Source organism: Austrofundulus limnaeus, unplaced genomic scaffold, assembly GCF_001266775.1.
Source record: "Austrofundulus limnaeus strain Quisiro unplaced genomic scaffold, Austrofundulus_limnaeus-1.0 Scaffold15, whole genome shotgun sequence".
NCBI classification, from domain to species: Eukaryota; Metazoa; Chordata; class Actinopteri; order Cyprinodontiformes; family Rivulidae; genus Austrofundulus; species Austrofundulus limnaeus.
In genome coordinates this window covers 2,551,858-2,573,693 of record NW_013952417.1, presented here as the reverse complement: position 1 = coordinate 2,573,693, position 21,836 = coordinate 2,551,858, and the positions used below count along the sequence as shown (strand labels likewise).

The 21,836-nt window shown below is 37.0% G+C and overlaps 1 protein-coding gene across 2 annotated transcripts in view; it reads right to left on the bottom strand.

Moving 5' to 3' along the window:
* Nucleotides 1-21,836, bottom strand: part of foxj3 (forkhead box J3) — an 80,728-nt gene that overhangs the window by 14,699 nt on the left and 44,193 nt on the right. For both annotated transcript variants that reach the window (XM_014002882.1, XM_014002881.1), the window contains one exon: nt 2,211-2,285. In XM_014002882.1, coding sequence (XP_013858336.1) covers nt 2,211-2,285 — 75 coding nt within the window. The remainder of the gene's footprint in view (nt 1-2,210; nt 2,286-21,836) is intronic.

Below are 21,836 nucleotides of genomic sequence, written 5' to 3'. Positions count from 1 at the left end.
ACACACACACACACACACACACACACACACACACAGTGAAAACACTGACAATACTAACTGTGAAATCTAAATACAAAAAAAAGGAAAGTAGGATCAGTGCCTTTAAAATAAAATTTCAGGCAAAGAAAATTTTAATTTACAAAAGAAATTGTATAAACATTAAAGTAGGACATATAAAAAGCTACTTTAAAAAAGGTTAAACAGTTAAACTAGTTAAATGTAGCTAATCTTTTGTTTAGATGCTTCACACACGCTGTAGTTGTCACAGTTTCTATGAATGTATCAAGGTCGTGAATATTTCAGAATACGTAAGGCTTTGTGGTCAATTAAAATTTCCCTAAAAAAGGGAAAAATAAGTCCCAGTACAATAAAAATTGAAATAGTAACATGCTCACATATTAATGTAAGTTACAGTTAAAAATGTATGTAAAGGGGAGAAAGTCTATATCATATTCTTTTTCTTAAATTTCACAAAATAAACAGAAGGGATAAATATGTTTCTAAATACTGTGCCACRCAGACAAAGCCAGGCTGGTTGGAGTTTTGTTTAATTGAGACTACATTTACTCTCATGGGATGGGAGATTCTGTTTCCCAATGCTGCCCCCAGAGAGTTGGCAGTGGGAAAGAAAAAGCATATAAAGAATCATTAAATTATTCACAAAGACGGCAATATTCTGAAGCAATGCCAAGTCAAGTGTATCCATAGAGTCTGGGGCAAAAAAAAAAAAAAAAACAGAGCAAAGCCACAATTTTCTCTGCAGTCACAAAACAAAGGCCACCATAAAGACCTTAAAAAGCAGATACCAATAGCAGATGTGAACTACCTCTTCTGTTCCCCTAAATGGCACAGATCATTTTCATAGATTAACATAAATTACATCATCTGCTTCCTCTTTTTAATGTAAATTCAAGAAAGAAAATAAATACCTTCAGATCCAAAACATGAGGCCTGTTAAAATGAAGATTACCTGTAACGTCCACATGCTACATTTCTTACCTCCAAGGTGGTAAAGGTGTGCATCTGCTTAAATACCGACTGTCATCTCTTACACGATCTCAGAGAGAGACAGACTGAGCGACATGACTCTCATATCTCTTGCAACCAGCAGTTCTCATATTCCTGCCACATTACAATATTGATGCAACATATCAAGACCGGCTAGCAGCTCTTTGAAGTTGTCTTCGGGGGAGCAGGGGGGGGGAGTGAGGAAAATTCCAAATTAAACATTAAGGATGCAAGCATGTTGGCCATGCATTTGGAATGGGATCCATACAGCAATAGATTATTTTGTATTTAGTGGAGCAGCTCCCAGGAGTGTCAATATCAGAGGATTACAGCAAAACATGAAATTAGCATTCAGTCCCCATCCTCTACACAGCCTGGCATAGCTCTTCATGCATGTGTCGGTGTGTGCATGTGTGCGTTTGTGTGTATAACTATGTGTGTTGTTCCCTGAGTGTACAGTGTGCTCTGACAGTGCAGGGATGATATCTGGGTTAGGCTACATATGGTTGGACCTATGCACACCATCATGGTAAATATAGACCTATAAACTCCTCCTGTGCAACACAGCCCATCAGAGGAAATTTCCCAATCAGGTTGATGCCGCTTGAGATTGTGAAGTAAATCAGGCCGAAACAGCAAATGTCCCGCTGAGATTCAAATGTCAAATTAACATGAACTATACATTGTTTCACAGACAATAAATAAATAAATAAATAAATAAATAAATAAATAAATAAATAAATAAATAAATAAATAAAGCTGCAGGGAACTGAGCAGGCAAGAAATCTGATCATGTTTCTTAAATATTTTTGGAATGACAGATTCTGGAAATGACCTGGTTTTCGACACCAGTCTTAGTTCTTGATCTTGACTCTGCTGTCTGTGCTGCCTTAAAAACTGTCTTTTCTTTACACTGAAATGCATTTATGTGAGGGCAGGAAGTTCATAATAGATTAAGAGCATTCTGTCCATTTCCAGACTATCAGAGTCCTGGCAGCCTTTCAAAAGCAACATTTTTCTACCAGGGAGAGCATGACACACATAAACCCCCCACCAAAAATGTTTCAACTGTGAATTCTGCCAACTAACTGTACACACTTGAAATTTAACACATTTCTTATTTTAAAACTCATTTGTCTTGTTTTTTCAACATGCAAGGAATCTTAACTGGCTATAATTAAAATAATGTTTTTCACTCTTACCTTTCCAGGGTCATCTTTAGAGCGAGGCACTTTGAGAAAACATTTGTTTAATGACAGATTGTGCCGTATTGAGTTCTGTGGGGGGAAACAAAGAGAGAGAGAGATGCATGGTAAGGTAAGTAAACACATGAAAAGATTCACATTATACAAAGAAGACTGTGGTAAACAAGTGAGAACATCACAGGCCAGAACAACAAAACACACAACACTGTGTGGCATTTATGTTGCAACTTTTGCATTTGTGTTAGTTTTAGTAATGCTTAATGTTTTTGAGTTCTGCATGATCCTGTGATTTTAGATCATATGGGAGCTCAATTAGTGTAAAAACTCAGACAACCATATCTTTCACCATGTCCAACAAACTCCATTTGGGTTGCACAGCATATCAAATTCCACGGTGCCAAAAATAGGAACAAGAAGGAATCCCACACTGGGATGGTTGCTGATAGCAGGGCCTGATATTAATTAATGCTCCAGCAGCCTCCTGTGGGGGCTGGAAATAAATTATGTAGATCATTCTGAAAGTTAACTCATTACAGAGTTATAAGCTTCTCCATCGTGGAGAAAAAGATTCATTCAGCTGCCTGATAGGAAAGTAGAGGTGGGCTGAATTAGCCACACAAGTTACACAGGGCTGCACTGGACAGAACAGAGAKGTCCACAGAACCAGCTGAAGCCAGACTAGCTGAAGAATTACCATGAATATATACATGTTTCCACACTACTCAGTGAAGGACTACTGACACTATAAAGCTGTGTCGTTTATTGGATGCAGAAATAAGCTGGGAAAGGCTCAAGGAGAGATGCGGAAACACCCACGAGTGCAAAAGACTGGAATCACTGGTTCAATGTTAAAGACAGTTATACCACAGAGATGACCTAATGAGAGGCTGATTGTAATGTGGTTAGTCTCACTGGTTAAATCTCAGAAGCAAACAAACTTTAACACACAGAGAAACTGATGTGAAACCTGAAACAAAACTTTATTTTAAATCTGCTATTACAGAAATAAAACAGTACCTGTTTGGTTTTTATTTAGGAAGTCCAATTATGTTTTACCTCTAAGCTACTAGTGCTAGGGTTGGGTAATATTGGCAAAAAAAAAAAATCACAATTAATTGTGGTATTTTGCCGATAACAATTAATTTGACGATTAATTCCCTGGAGTTCCTGGACACCCTTATTTCATAGTCACATGACCAATTTAGTGGGAAAGATTTGCTCTTTGTAAAAAAATGTTCCAAATTGTGTGAAAATTACAGATTTCAGGCTATACATCATATTTTAAATTGTGTTGATAGATAAATAAATTACCGGTACTGAACTTTATTTTTAATGTTCATCATATTTGAAGCAGAGAGGAGTACTGAGCAGACTGACCGGAGTAATCCCCAGTCAGTCTGCCTGGTGGCATTAATCATATTAATCGTCAAGTGCCAGAAAATAATMGATTAATGTTTTTCTGACAATTAATTGCACATGATACGATTATGCCCAACCCTATCTAGTGCAGCCATTGATGTCCTCTGCCCCTGATCAAAATATGGGCCCATCATTACAAGAAGCCTGGGTAGTTTATTAGTAAATGACTTCAGTTGAGATTTTATACTTTTGTGGCTGGTAAATTTATATTCCCATTAAACGTTATTATGCCACATGTTAAGAACTGAGTACACACTGACACACTTGTTTCAKTATTTACTTTTATAACATTAGCTTAAGAACTAGGGATGCACGATATATCGGTATTGATATCKGTATCGGCTGAAATTGGTCATTTTTTAGAATATCTGTACTGGTCTGATATGTAAAACTGGGCCAATATTAACATCCAATATTGATTTCCCACTTTTTAGCTTTGTGTTTCTGTTTCGGGAGGGGAGATGGTTGGTTGAGTGGCATCTGTTTGATCATGATAGTGATACTGACGCTGCGTAGCCAGGAATAACTGAAATAGGGAGCCATGTCAGAGGTTTGGTCGATTATTTACGGTATCAAGAAAAGACTAGGGCTGCAACTAACGATTATTTTAATAATTGATTAATCGGTTGATTATTTTTTCGATTAAATCGACCAAATCATTAAAACCCTTAATTACATGAATATGAGTAGATATTAAGTTCCTTAAGGATGCAAGTTATTGATAATGAATTAATCTGAAGTTGATTTATCTTATAGATTAACAATTAATTAATAAGCAGCCATTTAAAAAAAACGGAGTTTTCTCTTGATTCAAGAGGGTCTTTCCATAAAATGAAGGATTTTTTATAATCTCCTGAATTAAAAAAACAGAAGCACATAAAACATCTTTTAACAATTTAATTTGCCAGCTGTATTAAATACTGACTGAAAAAAATGTGTACTTCTCATACATGAAACATAACAGAAATTTAATAGGTTGCTGAATGAGGAAAATAGATTAAAATAAAATATAATTTTTAGATGTAAAACTATTATTAATTTATTATAATTAGGATTTATTTACACTTAACATTTTTTTCTTACTCTTTACTTTTTGTTTCATTCTTGTTGGTTCTGTTTGATTAAAAATTTGTTCTGACCCAGTAACCATTTCTGAAGCAGCGAGGGACGCATAAATCACGTGACAACGTATCGATAATGAAATTCGCTGCCAACGCTTTTAATAATCGATTTTTATCGATTTTATCGATTCGTTGTTGCAGCCCTAGAAAAGACCCAAGTGTGTTTGTGCGTATATGTATAATATAATTTGTGTGTTTGTGTAATATTGGTAAATATCCGTTATCGGCCATAATATCAATAATCATATCGGATATCGATATCRGCTGAAATTTTCAAATTGGTGCATCTCTATTAAAGGGGCAATATTATGGAAAATCAAGTTTTTCGAGTTTTATGTCATGTTATAATGTTATACTCTCATAAAAAACATGCCCAAAGCCTTGCTCTGACTGATTCATGCAYGTTTGAGAAATCCTGCAGCGTTTTTAGGCAGCCATGCTGAGGAGCAAAACAACAGTTGGGGACCAGAAACGCCCCTGGGACGTATCTTTAAGCCGAACTTCCTCATCGCAGAGCCCCCCCTTCCCCACACACCCCGCCCATGACTCCTGCAAGCTCTCGGGTGAAAGTGAAAGTGAAACTGTCTGCTGCGCTCTTAACTAATTTTCACTCAGTGAAGGTCTTTTCAGATTAAAAATACCTTTGAGGAAATGTATTTTCAGATGCCAAGTACACTGCATCATAGCGCGTACGCGACCCCCCCACCGCTGAAATGGGCAGGACAGAAGCGGAAGGTGGTTCTTAAAGAGACAGAGGCCGATTTCAAGGCTTTAGAAGAGGAAGTGATGAGAAGAAAAGTTTATTTTTGTATTTAAACATAAAAACAGCATTTTAATAACAACTAAAGATGACATAGATACTTTAYTATGGTATAGTATTTAAATGTATGCCTGAGAAACACATAATATTGYCCCTTTAAGAACATCCTGCAATCTTGATTTAAAACAATCTTTACTGCACCTGAATTTTGTTTGATTTAAAAAAATTGTTAGAATTGGCACACGGCACAACTGTACTTCCAGATCTACACAGATTACATCATAGTAACTGTAACTCATCCATCCATCCATCCATCTCTCATGGGGAAGTAAGCAACAGAAACTACTTTCTATCACATAGAAAAATGCTTCTTTCCATTTCAAAGAAAGCAGGAAAAACAATAGACAATGTAATACAAAACAGACTTTCACAAGTCATATAGAAGCAGGCTGTTACACCTACACTCACGACATTTAAGAGTCGCTGTAAAGTTCACTGCTAACAGATTTACATATTTAAGTATAAACTGCTTTTAATTAATTTGTTGTGCTCAAGTCATACTTTTTTATGTATTAGGGAATAATAATCATGACTTCACTCAACAGGTTATCAGTACAATATACTAAGCTAAGAAAAACCCCCACCAAAAATGAAGAAAGATTTTACATTTATGTTGCTGGAAAAGAGAATATTTTCAATTTTATTGTAATAAAACACCTTTTTTAATTGTTGCCCGTTTTAGCAGATGACTGATTTATTTAACAAAAGTTTTAACTCTTGTGCATATTTTACAATAGAAGTATGCTTTGTAATGCTTTCCTAGTCTTGTCAGTTAAGCATTAGTTTGGATGAATAAAACAATGTGTACAAATAGTGTGGTCATGTTATGTTGGATAGTGACAGAGAAAACTATTCTCAATTTGTGCMACTTTAAAGCCCTGATAAATGTGCAATAGTGTGTCTGAACACGGAGGTTTTCGAAACAAGCTTTGCACTTCTATACACAAAAATACTTTGAAATGCTTTTTTCTGTACAGCCTGTGTCTAAGTGTGTGCCACTTAATGCCAGGCAGAAAGAAGCAGCTGAACTTACACAGAGAGGTGGCTCTATCCATTAAGGGACCTCTGGTAGGCCTAAATCATTGATACAGTCAAGCAGCCTTAGCCTGCTGCTGCATCAAAAGTTTACTTTTTAATGAACTCTGCCTGTCTGCTTTCATCCTGTCTGGCCTGGCCCTACACCCGCAACATCCCATTTTGTGTACAGTTAAATCTTTCCATCACTAAAGACACGTTGCAAAGTGGAACAAGGAGTCTGTTGGTCAGTTGTTGGCAAAGAGTTGAGAGGGAATGTTAAAATATTCTAATGGGAGAATCGTGCTGACAGTATCTTATTTGAAATATTATATTTGACTAATTGAAAATGAGGTTTAAGATTGGAATTAAGCTTTACATTTAACCATAAAAGTCTGTATGAGGTCTTTACATTGAGACAAAATGCACAGGAAAGGGAAATGAAGTAGGTGGAAGAAGTCAGAGGGTGTTAGCACTTGCTCACAAAGTGATTCAGACAGAGCACACGGTGGGGGTCCTGCCCAAGAGCCGCCTAGCATCTACCTGCAACCCCCACAGAGCACTTGATGTCCAACTTCAGAACAAGCCTGTGTGTGTACGTCTATGTACGTGGGATAGGATACCTCCTACACACCTAAAAAAATGTGTGCGTGCACTTGAACGTGTCTCCTAACAAATGACGGTGATTTAACGCACCAGGACAGCAGTGGAGGCGTAAGCAGCTCCACCCTGGCTGCCCCCCCACCCCCACCCCGCTGAGAAGCRCAGCAGCTTGGCAGAACGGCCGCCAGGGGAAAGTAGGTCAAGCTGACCTCTGCGTTTGGTGTGTCAGACGTTCAGCGTGAACCAAAGGGACAGGCCGTGTCATAGCCCTGCTCCTCACAGCTGGAGAGAAGGAGGCGCCCCATGCTCATGAGCTGGGACCCAGGGGAGCAAACTCCACATGCCTCCTAAAACGACATGCRTGTACACGTCATATACCAGTTATACCTAGGAATGAACACCAGCAGTCGAAGGAGAGGAGCGCTCACACTGTGGTCTATAATGCATAAATCAATGCCACTGTATTTARCGCCTTGTTAATTTCACACCAATTATTTTCAACTTCATGTCTTCAAAGTATAAAAAAATAAAAACAAAGGCTTTTATCAACTAACACTGTTGTTTTTCTTTAAGATGTGGGAAGTATAACAGAAAAAAAAAAGGCCAGTAAGTGTACAATTGCAAAGTTACTTAAATTCCTGAGACCAAGAGGGACTTTAAGATGACAGAAAAGCTCTTACAATGCCCAGGAACTGGAGAACAGTTGGATTTGCTGCCTTTATGATCAAAGTGTTCTTTTGACCATTGCAGAGTAAGAAAATAGACGAGGGTACACTCGTCTAGTATAGTGACTAATGGTACAGTGACCTTGACAAGAGGAGCTGATAAAATAGCGACTGAAGTAAAATCATGCCTGAAATGAATTTCCAAAATAAGAACATGAATGAAAACAGAAAATATCCACAATTCCAAGCTGAGAATAAAGTGAAGTTAGGTGAAAAGTGCACATTCAGCCACAATATCTCCAACACTAAACGTTTGATAAAATTTTGAGTAAAAAAACGACATGTACTTTTACCTCAACAGTGAAAGAGATGACACCAYGGGATATTCAAAATGAAAAACACAAGAAATGCAACTCAGGTTTTTTGCCAAATGTACTATCTAGTAAATCTTGTTTAAAGTATGCGTACACAAGAGTGTGACAAATCAGAAGAACCAGGGGAAACACTTCTGTGCCATCTGTTGGACAATAAGACCTGAGTCTCTGAATGACCTGTCAGCAAGTCTGAATGATAAATGAAAATAAAAGAGAAAGAAGCTTTAGATATGTTTAAAAACACATTTTCAAATGAGATCTCAAGGGTCAATGAAAGCAAAGTGAGATGGAAGAAACTGATGGACAAATGGAAAGCACTATAGACCAAGAGAAAGACCTTTCAAAAGGGTACGCATTAATTAACACTCCATGTTTACAATTTGATGAACTAGAACCACCTAAAACAGTGACCCGTGTCTTTGTACACAGCAGTAAAACATAAAAAAGGGGAAGTCGGTCCATCCCAGCAAAGCATTCATTTCAGCTTTTGCTGCAGGCTAGGCTAAAAAAATTACAACATTTTTGCTGTTTCCATTCAAAAATACAGCAGCGAAATGACAGACGAATGAGTTATAGTGGCCCAATTCTCCCTTAAATACATTTAAAATCAATTTCCTAAAAATTTACTCTTAATGTAAATAAAATTCAATATGTGAAAAAAGACAGACATACAAATAACCAAGGACATAAGTATTAATTTAAAAAAATCTGGACAGAAGTAACAATATAGATTATACTTGTTCTATATTTTTAAGCAATGACTGAAATTCTCTTTATCAGATTAACTTTGTCTTTAYTTTTTATACGATTTCWATTTTTAAATTTTATTTTTTCTTTATCATACATTTTACTTTACTGAACTGGTTTTACAATGGGTCAATAAAAGCAGCACTTAACTTGAATTAAATTAAGTCTTTACCCATCTATCCATCCATAAGACTCCATAAAAAATATCTATTCGTTAATATTAAAACTAAACAAAATGTACTGGTGATGGAGAACACAGCTAGTTGCATTATTATAAAACAAAATAATTTGTGAAAATAATATCTAAATAGAGTAGTAWCAAGAATCAATGCTTCGTCAGTTAAATTTTGTTGAAAAGTTATTAGCTTATTGAACTTTCAACATCTGAACCTTAACAGAATGAGAGACAAACCAAGGCACCAAGGAAGAAGCAGAGAAAAAATTTATGTCACTAAAAAAAGGCAGGAAAATCTAGGAGCAGCAAACAGGGCCACAATGGGAAGTGAATCAGCATAGATACAGTGAAACGCATGCACACAGGTACAGTACTATATTTTTAGGCCATTGTTTTTTCGTATGGACCCTGTGACATGCCCACCAACACAGAACATACTCCTCAGCCTCAGGGATGTGCACCAGGGCCATGGAATGTAGCACCTTCGCCGTCTATTTGTAGTGGGTGTGGGAAGGCATGTGGGATGCCACAGCATTTACTCAGCAAGGCACCGCTTATAAAACAAAACAAAAATTGCTCAGACGCACAGGTGGAGAAAGTATGTTCAGGTACATACATAAGGTGATCTACACAAAAATACTTTGGGGCAAAGCTTTTTGCAGAAGATCAATAAAGGATCCAAAAGTTAACAATAAGGTTGTACAACAACAAACTGGATATAAAACAAATTTATAACTTTTTTCAGTTTGCTGTTTCAGTGATGATAGCCTACAAAATGGCATTCGTGGCTTCAGTGACAAGATATGCACCCAGTAATTATTTGTTTAATTTTATTTAGCACAACTAAAGGCTTACTGAACGCAATGACCCTCATTCTCTAACAATATAATGTTAGACTGAAGAGGTAAGCCAACACGCGCTGACCAATACACCACAAAAATTTTGTGCATCTAGTGAAGCTACTGAGGGCTTTAAAGCCCACACTCAAATACCAAAGAAGTCAACCATAATGATTTTCAGCTCTTTTTTCTTTTACCGTCTTCAAAGGCATTTGATTCACCTCTCTTGGCATCTAGTAGTTATGTGCTGGCATGCTGGGTTTTAAACCTCTCACTCTCTGATCTTTACACACTTGTATGTAGTTTTAATAAAACATAAGTATCCACTTGCATTCTGCAAAATAAAATCAAAACTATATGCCAAGATGAAATCTGTCATAAATATAACAATTTGTTACTCAGTATGAGAAGAGCTTGATGTMCATAACACAAGAAAAAAGGCACATCAATACAAGCCAAAAAAATCCAAAAAGATGACAGAATTTTGCCACCTGCACTTAGATTGTCTAATGTCACACGCTGAGGGATTATAGTAATTAAAACTCAACAGCCACTTTTGTAAAAGTACATGACACTATGGGGAAATTGTATTCTCTGCCAACCCCTTAACAGAGAACATTTGGCTAAATTAAACTCATTTTTCATAGATAGACTCATTTAACAGAGGCAATACATGCAAAGAAGAAATTAGCTCCGTAAGCGATTACACGTGATCTAAAAAAGGAGTTTGGGAGTAGTGAAAGTGGTGACAGAAAAATAATAGAAATAATTACAAAATATAAATAAATATTTGCAAAACAGATGTGTGGAAGTTATTAAGGCTCTTTTTAAAGAAGCAACAYAGTGCAATCTAGGAAAGTTGAATTTAAAACATTAAGAGATAAGAGTCAGTGAGGTTACCATTCAGCAGCAGCTACAGTGAAACAAACGGAAGATGTTACAGGTCAATGATTTGCATCAACTTCCACAGGTGTGTTGTTTACACAAGCTAACCATACATTTAAACTGCAGGGACGGTAAAATGTGTAGCGTATGAACCGTTCTCCGTCAGCAAAGGTGACTAATCTAAAGCAAATGTGAGAGATTTATTCCAGCCAAATACATCAATACGGAATCGATCTAAAACTTCCGATAATAACAGGCCATATTTGAACAGGCTGTTAATATATTAACCATAGTCTGACACACATTAACCAAAGATATTTTTAAACACACAGCAAAGCAGACTTGAAGCTTACCTGAAACAGAAAACAAGCAAACTTTCAGTTTCATTTGCCAAGTAATTTTGYGGAGACTAATTCAAAGATACCCCAACATATATACCTCCAATAATAGGCTGCGCTGACACATCTCATAGTTCCTTCATGGCATAWAAGTTTATAAATGTTACATCAAGGATGTTCTCTTTTCAAAAGCAACAATGGGATTAAAGTCCAGAAGTTCCATGAAAAATGCTCTGAACTCAAATTTCACTAAGGCACTGCATCCAKATTTCCTTTATTCCTTTTTTAAGGGCAACCTTGAACTAAACCTGGTAAAAATTAAACAGAGGAGAAAAACTCTGTATTATTGTCTAAGTGCACTCAAGGTTACAGCACTGACTTGAATGTGACACGAGAAATTTGAGCATTCCCTTTTTAAAATTGGGAGTCGATCAGAGCAGATTTGAAAAGCTGTAGAGGAAAAAAAATCACTTAATGCAACACTGAAAGGCAGGTCACACCACAACAAAAGCACTGAGGCACTCATGAAGCCTAGTTGATCGACGTCACTCAGAGAGCTATCTGTCTTTGTCTCCTTTTTTTTGAACAATAATTGTGCCTTTTTCCACTCTCTCTCTCAAAATGAAACCACACACAGTAAAATAAAATATTTTCTACAACCTCTGGGGTTGCTAGACTTGCTACACTATTGCATGGTACAGCGTGCAAAATTGTAGCATGATTCCATTAAGTGGATTATTGCAGAACAACCCTGACCTTCGACATGACGACAGGCCAGACATCTTGGGAAATTGGCAGCTTTGAGTGACGTGAACAACAACGCTAAATTAAAGATTAGGCAATAGAAAAAGGTCTGGGATACTGACGGATTAAAATTATTTCATGAAAATGAAAAGCATTCATCTTCCACAAGAGAGATAAAACAAAATCATGAGTTAGCTCCRGGAGGTATGAAAGATCAGGCAGCCCAAGCTTGCTAGTTTTAAACTATAACACTGATTACCAATTTCAGAAATTAATATAGGGATTAAAATGATTAAGAGGATCCCTGTTTTAAGGGGACTTACACTAAACACTAAAAAGTACTCTTTCACTATACAAATCATTACAAACGACTCAATTGTGAAACTGTAGCCACCTACTTACAGTAACACCTGGCAACTGCTTCCAGATAAATGTTAATGTATTATTCAAATCTTTATTTTTTGCTGCTTAGAACAATCATTTAAGCAGAAACTGACTGGAAAGCAAAAAAGAAATCATAAGGCAGACATTAAAGGAACCCAATATGTATAGGTGTAGTGACTGAAATTCTYATGTTATTGTTGTAACAGGTATGGAACAGCTGTTCTGGCTTGAACCATTTTTCTATTGTCCTAATTTTATTTATTTTTTGTTTTCTCTTTTAAATCAGGCAGAATCATTTTCAAAGGGCAGAAATTTGCTGCAAATAATTGTATGCTTTGACACTGAAAGACAAATTGGGAAACTGGTATGGTACGATCTGACAATATCTACAAAGACAGCTGCTTTATTCGGTGCCGTAAATTGAGTCTAGTTTTCTGAGCGGCATTGGGCTGCCCTCCCTTTCTCCTTCACTGCAGAGGCAGCATAAGGCCATGAAAGATTGGAGGCAAAGTGACGTCCTCTGGCTTATCCTCCCTGAAAGCCTTCGCCTGCTCTCAGTTCCACATGAGGAATCTGATGAAAACCGTTTGTCAGTACGCCACTTAATTATCAGGAAGAAGAGGAGCCTCTGATGCTATCCTCTGACGATGGCTTACAGCAGCCACACAATACACAGTGCACACTAACAATGAACAACTGACTAGCTGCTAATGGGGATGGGATAGTGCCAACTGTCCACTTAGGAGTTAGACAAATTAAGAAAGTGAACAAAATGACTTATGCACTCTCCACTTCAATGTATTTGCTTCTTTATCTAAAATATGTGCATGAAATATATTTGAGGACTAAAACACAAGAAGACATTTTGACCTTTTCATTTTTTCTGGTTGTCTGCACAAAGATGCTCAATATTCCCATAACCATCAGTGTGTAAATAAATAAAACTACTCATATTTCAGAAAACAAACTAGAAACTTGGTAAATAAAAGTAAAAACAAAAATAAACAAAAATTTTGCTCTAAATTTGCTTGATGCTGTCAGTTTATCTAAACCTGTAAAAGACACAGTTTATCCCTTGGCAGTCAAAGATGACATTCATGAAGAAGTGTTTAATTTTTATTTTCAGATTACTGTTGTCAGGTAACTCACTCTTAGTATCACTATAATAAAGCTCATTGAAAAGTAGGTCACAAAAGAAAAACCAAACAACTTATGAGTGCAGCAGCCTGGTTTGACATAAAGGCTTTGCTCTATTTACCTCATTCAGATTTTCCCTTTCTACACGCAAATAAAAAAAAAAAAAACGACTTCAAGAAGGATCCATCTGAATCATCACACTTGGCAATTTTTAATGTATTGCAGGGTAAAAATTAACATTTAAACATTTAAAGCATATTAAATATTAAGAAATAATTTTCATATGAAGCCATAAAACTTTTAAGTGACCAGCGTAACTTCAAATAAATAAAACAAAATAAAGGAAATAAAACTAGGCTATTAAAAACTATAATTACAAAAGATTCACGCACATTTTCAAAACCATCACAAAATGATTAATATAATAACTGCAGTATCAAAGGGTGCCAACAGTTTATTATTATTTTTTATTAGACCAAGTAAGTTTCTCATTGCCAAAAGTAGAAATATTAATTACTCAAAAAAAAAATCACATCCTGTTCTTTGATAAATGTTTGAGTGAAAACTAAATACTTGTTTTCTGAGATCAAGATGTTTCGACCCAAAATTGTAATCAGTTTATCTGAGTAAAAAAAAAAAATGCAATTAGGAAAATGCCTTAAATCTTTGCTGATATCACACATTCAAGAAAAAATGTTCTGGCATTGAAGAGCACAGAAACTGAAAAAAGGATTTTTTTTCTTCTGTTCACTCTAATATGTATTAGATTTGATTTCCTGAAAGAGAATCACAGACCCGCCCTAAAGTCCATTAGTCAAGTTAATGCGGAGCTACCAGACTTGCTGACCCATTAATAATACATTGCAGTGGTCAAAAGAGGCCAGACACCTCTGTGTGCCCTTTCATCCCTCTACATGGCCACATTAATGGACTAATTCAGATGCAATTAACTGGTGAGGAGAGGCTGTGGCCTTGTGGCTGGTGGAGCAAACGCTGAAGGGCTTAGAGCCAGGACTTGGATTATAATCACTGTGAATAAACGCATGAATAGACACTCAGTTGCAAAACAATTTACATACTATTAGAAAAAAAAGGCTAAACAATTTGTAGTAAAATTAAAGTTGCTTTTACTTTTCATGACCTAAAAGAAAAGTCAAACCTTGACATGATTTGAGTGGTTAATACAGAAAAAGTTGTGGTATTTAAAGGAACAGGATCAGAATAAAATGAGCCTGTGAACAGTTTCTTTTTAAAGAAAGTCACCGGTTTCTTCTGACAGCAAGTTTTGCTCTTCAATGTGGCTGCAGAAACCTGCTCTTTTAGAGATGTGACGTTGACAAATGAGCAATTACAGGAGCGATATTCACATATCACATTCGTGGCTACTATGACCTGGGATTAGCCCTGCTGATCCGGACGGTGAGATTCGAGAGATGCGCCTGTCAATACAGGCGCCTGAGAAGGCAGCGTGGCCTAGTCTGGCATGCCATCCATCACTGATTCCACTCGGCTGCCACAGTTGTGTCACTGTCTCCCCTCCTACCCCCTCACAGACTGCTGACCCCACTAAGGATGCACCAGCAGGGTGATCAAATATCGCTCTGGGAAACGAGACAGCCATCCTGGTTCACTGACAAAGCAGAGAACAAAAACCTTTTTCTGACACATTTTTCCCCAAAGTGACATCTTTATCAAAAAGCTACTGGGGAGATACCAGTCTGCACAGCTACAGAGGATGGATGGATGGATGGATGGATGTATAAATAAAACTGCATTTCTTTCTTTAAAAAAGAGCCATGGGTTACAGAGAGCACTGTGAAACTATTAACTGTGGGAGTCTGGCAATGAAGGTGGCGGTTTTAAATAATTGTCAGTGAGAAGAAGAGGGTGGTTAAAAATTAGAAGGAAAAAAAGAAAGAAAGAAATTATACAATGTTGGCCAGATCTGTTCCATGATAATTACTTGCCATGCAGATTTCATCAACATGCCAATCATCTGGGCCAGTCTGCTCATTTTAAAATTCCCATCAGATACAAATGACCCACAGACAGGAAGTCAGACAGTGGGGCCTAGATCCCAATAGCTCCAAGTGGATATTCATCGGATAGTCTGAAACAGGAGGGCTTACACACCTTTGACCATATCAGCAGTCTTAAGTTGCTGTAGTCTTGTTTAAAATGATCCTTCTCCAGCCTCTGCTAATTAGTCCTGCAGCTCCTTTCTCTTTCATTTCCAAAAAGGAAATGCTGTGTGCGAGCCACAGTGCTGTCAGATCAATTAGCTGCAAGCTTCACAGGAGGCAACTGTTCTTTGGGGAGAGCAGGCTTCTGTAATTATGAATATTATTAATTACATTTTAAGACGAGAAGAGTTACAAAAATAAGTTACACAAACACCCAAAGAGGAGTGTAGAAATGCTACGATGTATTCTGTGTTCAGGCTCCATCTCCAAATCAGCTTAGATGATTTTAACAGGGCAAAATCAGTGTTAAAGGAAGATTTCAAAAACTGCTGTTAATTACAGCAAGCAGAAATAATCCATGTAACTCCTGCCTAACTAGTCCTACCTGTCAGGGTAAAACCCAGCGCATACAAGAGAATGTTAGACAGAACCATCTGTGATTAGACTGAAAACAAAAGGTTGAGCAAACATCAAACAGAAAGCTAATACGCATCTTTTTTTTTTTTTTTTTTCAATCTGACACTGCCTTTGTACTATCAGTTTTCTGAAGGGAAAGATCTGATTTCACTCAAATCACTAAACTAATATTTCTGACAAATATAAAGGTTGAGTTAAATAAACAGCCTTAAATTATTATACTGTGTTCTATTTGCACCTTTTCTGTTGGATTCAGGTCAGGTGATTGGCTGGGCCATTCCARCAGCTTTAGTTTCTTTCTCTGAAACCAACTGAGWGTTTCCTTGRCTTTGTGTTTGGGCTCATTGTCTTGCTGAAATGTCCAGCCACGTTTCATCTTCATCATCCTGGTAGATGGAAGCAGATTTTTATCAAGAATGTCTCTGTACATTTTTCCACTCATCCTTCCTTCAATTATTTGAAGTTTGCCAGTACCATATGCTGAAAAACAGCCCCACACCATGAWGTTCCCACCTCCAAACTTCACTGTTGGTATGGTGTTTTTGGGCTGATGTGCAGTGCCATTTGACCTCCAAACATGATGTGTATTCTGGCATCCAAACAGTTCAATGTTGGTCTCATCTGACCAGACTATATTCTCCCAGTATTACACAGGCTTGTTTAAATGTTGTGCAGCAAACTTTAAAGGAGCTTCAACATGCTGTTTCTTCAGCAGTGGAGTCTTGCGTGGTGATCGTGCATACAGGCCATGGTGGTTCAGTGCATTACTTATTGTTTTCTTTGAAACAATCGTACCTGCTAATTCCAGGTTTTTCTGAAGCTCTCCGCAAGTGGTCCTTGGCTCTTGGACAACTCTTCTGATAATTCTTTTCACTYCTCTGTCAGAAATCTTGCGAGAAGCACTTGGTCGTGGTCGGTTTATGGTGAAATGATGTTCTTTCCACTTCTGAATTATGGCCCCAACAGTGCTCACTGGAACCTTCAGAAGTTTAGACATTCTTCTGTAACTGATGCCATCACTATACTTTGCAACAATAAGTTTGCGAAGGTCTTGAGAGAGTTCTTTACTTTTACCCATCAGCAGATGTTTCTTGTGTGATACCTGGCCATCATTTGGGACTGAACCAGCTGATATTAATTTGCACTGACAAGGGGCAGACTTGCTTTCTAATTACTGAGAGAGCTCAGCTGGTGTCTTGGCTTTCCATGCCTTTTTACACCTCCCTTTCTTCATGTGTTCAATACTTTTTCCCTGTGYCATTCCACATTATTACAAATAACTTCATTTCTGGACATTTATGGTTTGATTTCTTTGTATGTATGGATCACTTGGGTTGTTACCAACATCTGGTGAAAATTTCATGTCATTAGCACCTCTAGTAATGTATTTACTGAGAAAAATGTTGACGTGTTCAATACTTATTTTACCTGCTATTTAAAAGAACAAAGTACTATACTTTTGGCGTTATCAAAGTTTAATTTGAAAAACACAATTTTAATATGAAATGAAATTATTCATAAGTACTTTGATTTATTGAGATATTTATTGTTCAGGTTTATCTATAATATAATTTTAAGAGTCACCCCAACACTTTCTCAGATAAAACAATACTTTAAAACAAAGTGAATAATGGACCACAACAATGCAGTCAAAGTTTTTTTTGTAACCCTRACTCTTACCTTAAATTAAATATTTTACAATACACAATATGACAAATAACCAAGTGGGAAAATGATTTTGGGAAAAAAATAAATAAATTTCAGTCACAAGACAAACCAAGTAAAAATCATAACAAAGTGTTGGTCTTTCAACCTTTGTAACCAAGGACTGATAAGTTCAGATTTTCTCAATAGTTCTTCAAGTTTCTCTCTAAAAAGCTTAATGATTTTTCTGCATTACTTCAAAAAGTGTTTCATATTTCTTGTTGCTCATAACAATATATGTGATTTCAAGCCAAACTGCACTTTAAATCCATGACAGAAAAGGGCAATGCTTATTTAAGGGTTTGATCTAACATGAATCAACATCTCTAATAGTAAACACTTTCTTTATAGACAGTGATTTTCAAATCTTAAATTTTTAGTTAAAAGGGGAGAATTCAAAGGATTAATGCRTCTATCTATGCAGCCCTTATATGGGCCCAAAATCTTTTTTTCTCTTTTTTTTTTGTAACGGGCACCATAGTGATTCACAAAGTTGTATCTTAATGTTGCCTTTCCAGTCTAGGTGCTTTTTTTTTCAGAACACTTACCTTAGGTAAGTAAACTTTAAATCAACTGTGCATATATTTTTTGGAAATAGGGGTTCTGAATTTTTGAAGAAAAACCTAGAGTGTTTTAGCTTAAAATGTCCATCCCTAAAATCAAAGAATCTTGCATTCCTGGTTAATGTCAGTCATGTGTAAGCGTCAGACAGCTCAACAACTTTAACATCCAATCCTCTAACAAATCCATATAAGCCAATATTTTATTGCCTTAATACTGAGAAAGATTCCACAGCCAGGGATCCTCACATTACCCTGTTATTAATGACTAAAGAGTACATTTAAACCATACAAAATTGTTTAAATGTGTTGCTCTACAAAAGCCTGAAGCTGTGAATAATTGCACAAGGATCAACAGTCTATAGTTGTTTGCATTATCTGCACTATAAATGATTTCTAGAAAGTGGGGGGGGGGGGGGGCATGACACAAATGGTGTCTCTCTGTCTGTATTGATTTGAACAGATCTCATTATCACAGAGAAGGAAGTTCTCCAAATCGATTGATGACTGTGATCAGCAGCTTTTACAACTGGTTGTTGCATCACATCTAAATGAGCAAAAAGAACAGATGGGAGGGAGCTGTTAAGCATTAATGACTGTTAAACATGATAACAGAAGTTAAATATATATAAATATATTTATATATAGTGAATGAACAGTGAAACCGCACCATTAGCTGCCCAAGTGACAGTCGCAGTTTCAAATAGAACTGTAGCCAACGTGTCTATGTGGACCTGTAGGCCACTAGAGGAAGTGATAGGAGCCTCGGATCTTTTATGTACTGCACTGCAGTCAGCACTTCACTCAGCTCAGTGTGGGGACAGCAGCTCCTGCCAAAATGTATCCATGCCAAGGCCTGCCAGCTTGCTCTCCCCGCCCACTCTAAGGGCCAGAGCGTGAGCGGTGGGGTGCCAGTAGGCGGGTGCAAGGTGAGGCTGGTGGGCGGTTGGCCAGGCTGGAACTTCCTGACATGGGAACCCGCCTCACAGCAGGATCAAACTAGCAGGCGAGTGAATCACTACCTCTCCCACAAACTGAAAAAGTGAGTGTCGGGCCAGAATGCAGCCACTTTTGGTGTCGCTGCAACAAAGAAGGAATTCAGGCTCAGACAAAACCCTCTAAAAATACAGCTATGAAAGCTATTAACTCCAAGTTGAACTTTGGCTCAAATTAAATTGAGACTGAACTCGAAAAGAAAATGAGAATCAATTTGATATTATGAACTGGAAGAGAGAGAAAAAAATCTTGTAAAATTTATGTCTACGTCAGTACTACTGCAAGCGTGTGTGTAATGTCCTTAAAATTTAAGTGCTTGCTTTATAGTGCAATGATGATATAGGCTAAGAGATCGGATGAAGGTATCAGAGTGTCGGAATGAGCTCCAAAGTAATTTTACACTTTCAGATATTGCAAACCTAAGCTTGGGGTGTTAGATAGAGGCAGAAGGTACAAATGCTTATACCTGCCCAATCTTATTTAAATAAGTAGAAGTAGCAAGGATTTTCTGAGCTGTGGCAAGTCACCAGTCAGAAGCAGGAACATTATCTCCAGAGTAAATAATGTCCTGGAGGACCAGTGGCTACCCAAATCGCTTTTTCTTCAAAATAGAAAGCCGCTCTAGGCTACTATTATTAAGCCTCAGATCCAATGGGAAGTTGAACCTTTGATCTGTTTAGGATACAGTGCATTTGCATTTTATAATGAGATCAAAGCAAGGTCTAGGGTCTTTGCGGAAGGCAGCTCTGTGCCCCATCTCTGCACACTCAACTACCTATACACCAAAGCTGTACTTCCTTGTTATCAAGATCATGTAAAAAGCTTTGGACATTTGTAAAAATGCAGAGCAGAATTCAGAGTTTGTTGAGCAATCAACAATAAGCCACATTCTCTTCCAGCTAATTTTCTTTTCCTGAACATAGGCGCAAACAGAAAAAAATAAAAAAATCATGCCAGTAGCAACAATCTCCGCAACAGTTCAAGTTCAAGAGCAAACATTTCAAGCATTTTTAAACTGGTTGAGAATTGCTCCAGATTTTCTTTGGCATTCTTCACCTGGAAGAAATGCAGAGGGGAATTTACACACTTCACCTGAAGTGAGCCCACAAGGAGCTGAGAGAAGGTTTGAGATGAGCGTGGGGGTCAGCCTCTGAGAGTTTATTTTCCAAACAGAAAACAGGCCCCCTCAAAAAACAAAACAAAAAAACAAACAAACAAAAAAAAAGCACACATACTTTCTCAGTGTTTTTATTTCAGCCGGCATAAGAAGCTTTTCACATTTACTGACAGCAAAAGCAGAGTTGGAGCTTGGAGTAGAACTGATCAAATTCAGACAATTTGGATAAATTTTGATATAAAGCTCTGAGTTTCCCCAGAATATATACCTTATTATTTTATTATTCATTAGGGGGTGGGGGGTGGGTTAACATTAAATAACTGCATGATTAGTAATTATGAAGGCAAAATAGTCAAAAACAGGATCAATGTAAAAACCCTAATTTATTTTTTTAGCCCACATAAAACAAGTGTGCTATTTTGTGTTTGTCTTATTCAGCTCATTCATCAAATATTAAATTTATTAAAAAGTAAAACAGAAAATCTAATTGTTACCTTCCCTTCTCCCTCTACCCAAGTGCAGAATGTTGGGGGAAATGCTGTTAATAGTAAAATAAGTCCCTTACTATAAAAAGCATTTAGAGGCTAAGGGTATACCCCTTTCTTTCTTTGAAGACAAATGTCTGCCAGTCATTTATGAACCATCTGTCCACAAACCGTAGCTAAAGTGACAAATGCTCATTTGCCATTAATGACTCACAAAACCTCTATTGTGGCAAGACTGAACATAATTAAAAATTTGATGGGCCCATTTCAAAACTTGAATCACCTCTTACATTTATTCAAAAACTAATCACAGCACAACTTTAATTTTGAATTGGATGCTGGGTGTTGGTTTTTTATCTCTATTTCAAAGAAGAGGATGAGAACGAGGAAGTTCTCCTCAAGCAGCTCCTAAAACTGTCAACCTGCTGACTGAGAACATTTGTATATATTACACTTTGTATACAGAACAATAGCCTACTTATTAAATTAAATTTTTATTGAGATATTTTTTGGACAACCAAAATGTTTTGAGGACAACCAGATTTTGTCAAACCCCCACATGAGAGGTCATCACCATGGTTTAAAAAATTCCTTGGAGAAACTCTGCTGAGTTAAARTTCTTCTAGTTCTAATGATCCTTAGAAAGGACATGATTTGAAGTTTTTACTGATAATATTTCATTCAAAACATGTTACAGAAGTCATAAGAAGCTGGTTTATTTTGAACAAACATTACAAACATGTTCATTCCTATAAAACTGTCAAATACTGTATATTTACAAACAACACTAAACTGATTCAGATTAACATAAAATAAATCCTGTTTTATAAATGTCTGTTTCCTGCTATAAAGAAAAATCCTCCTCCTGTCCTCCTTGTTCCTAATCAGGGTCAGCG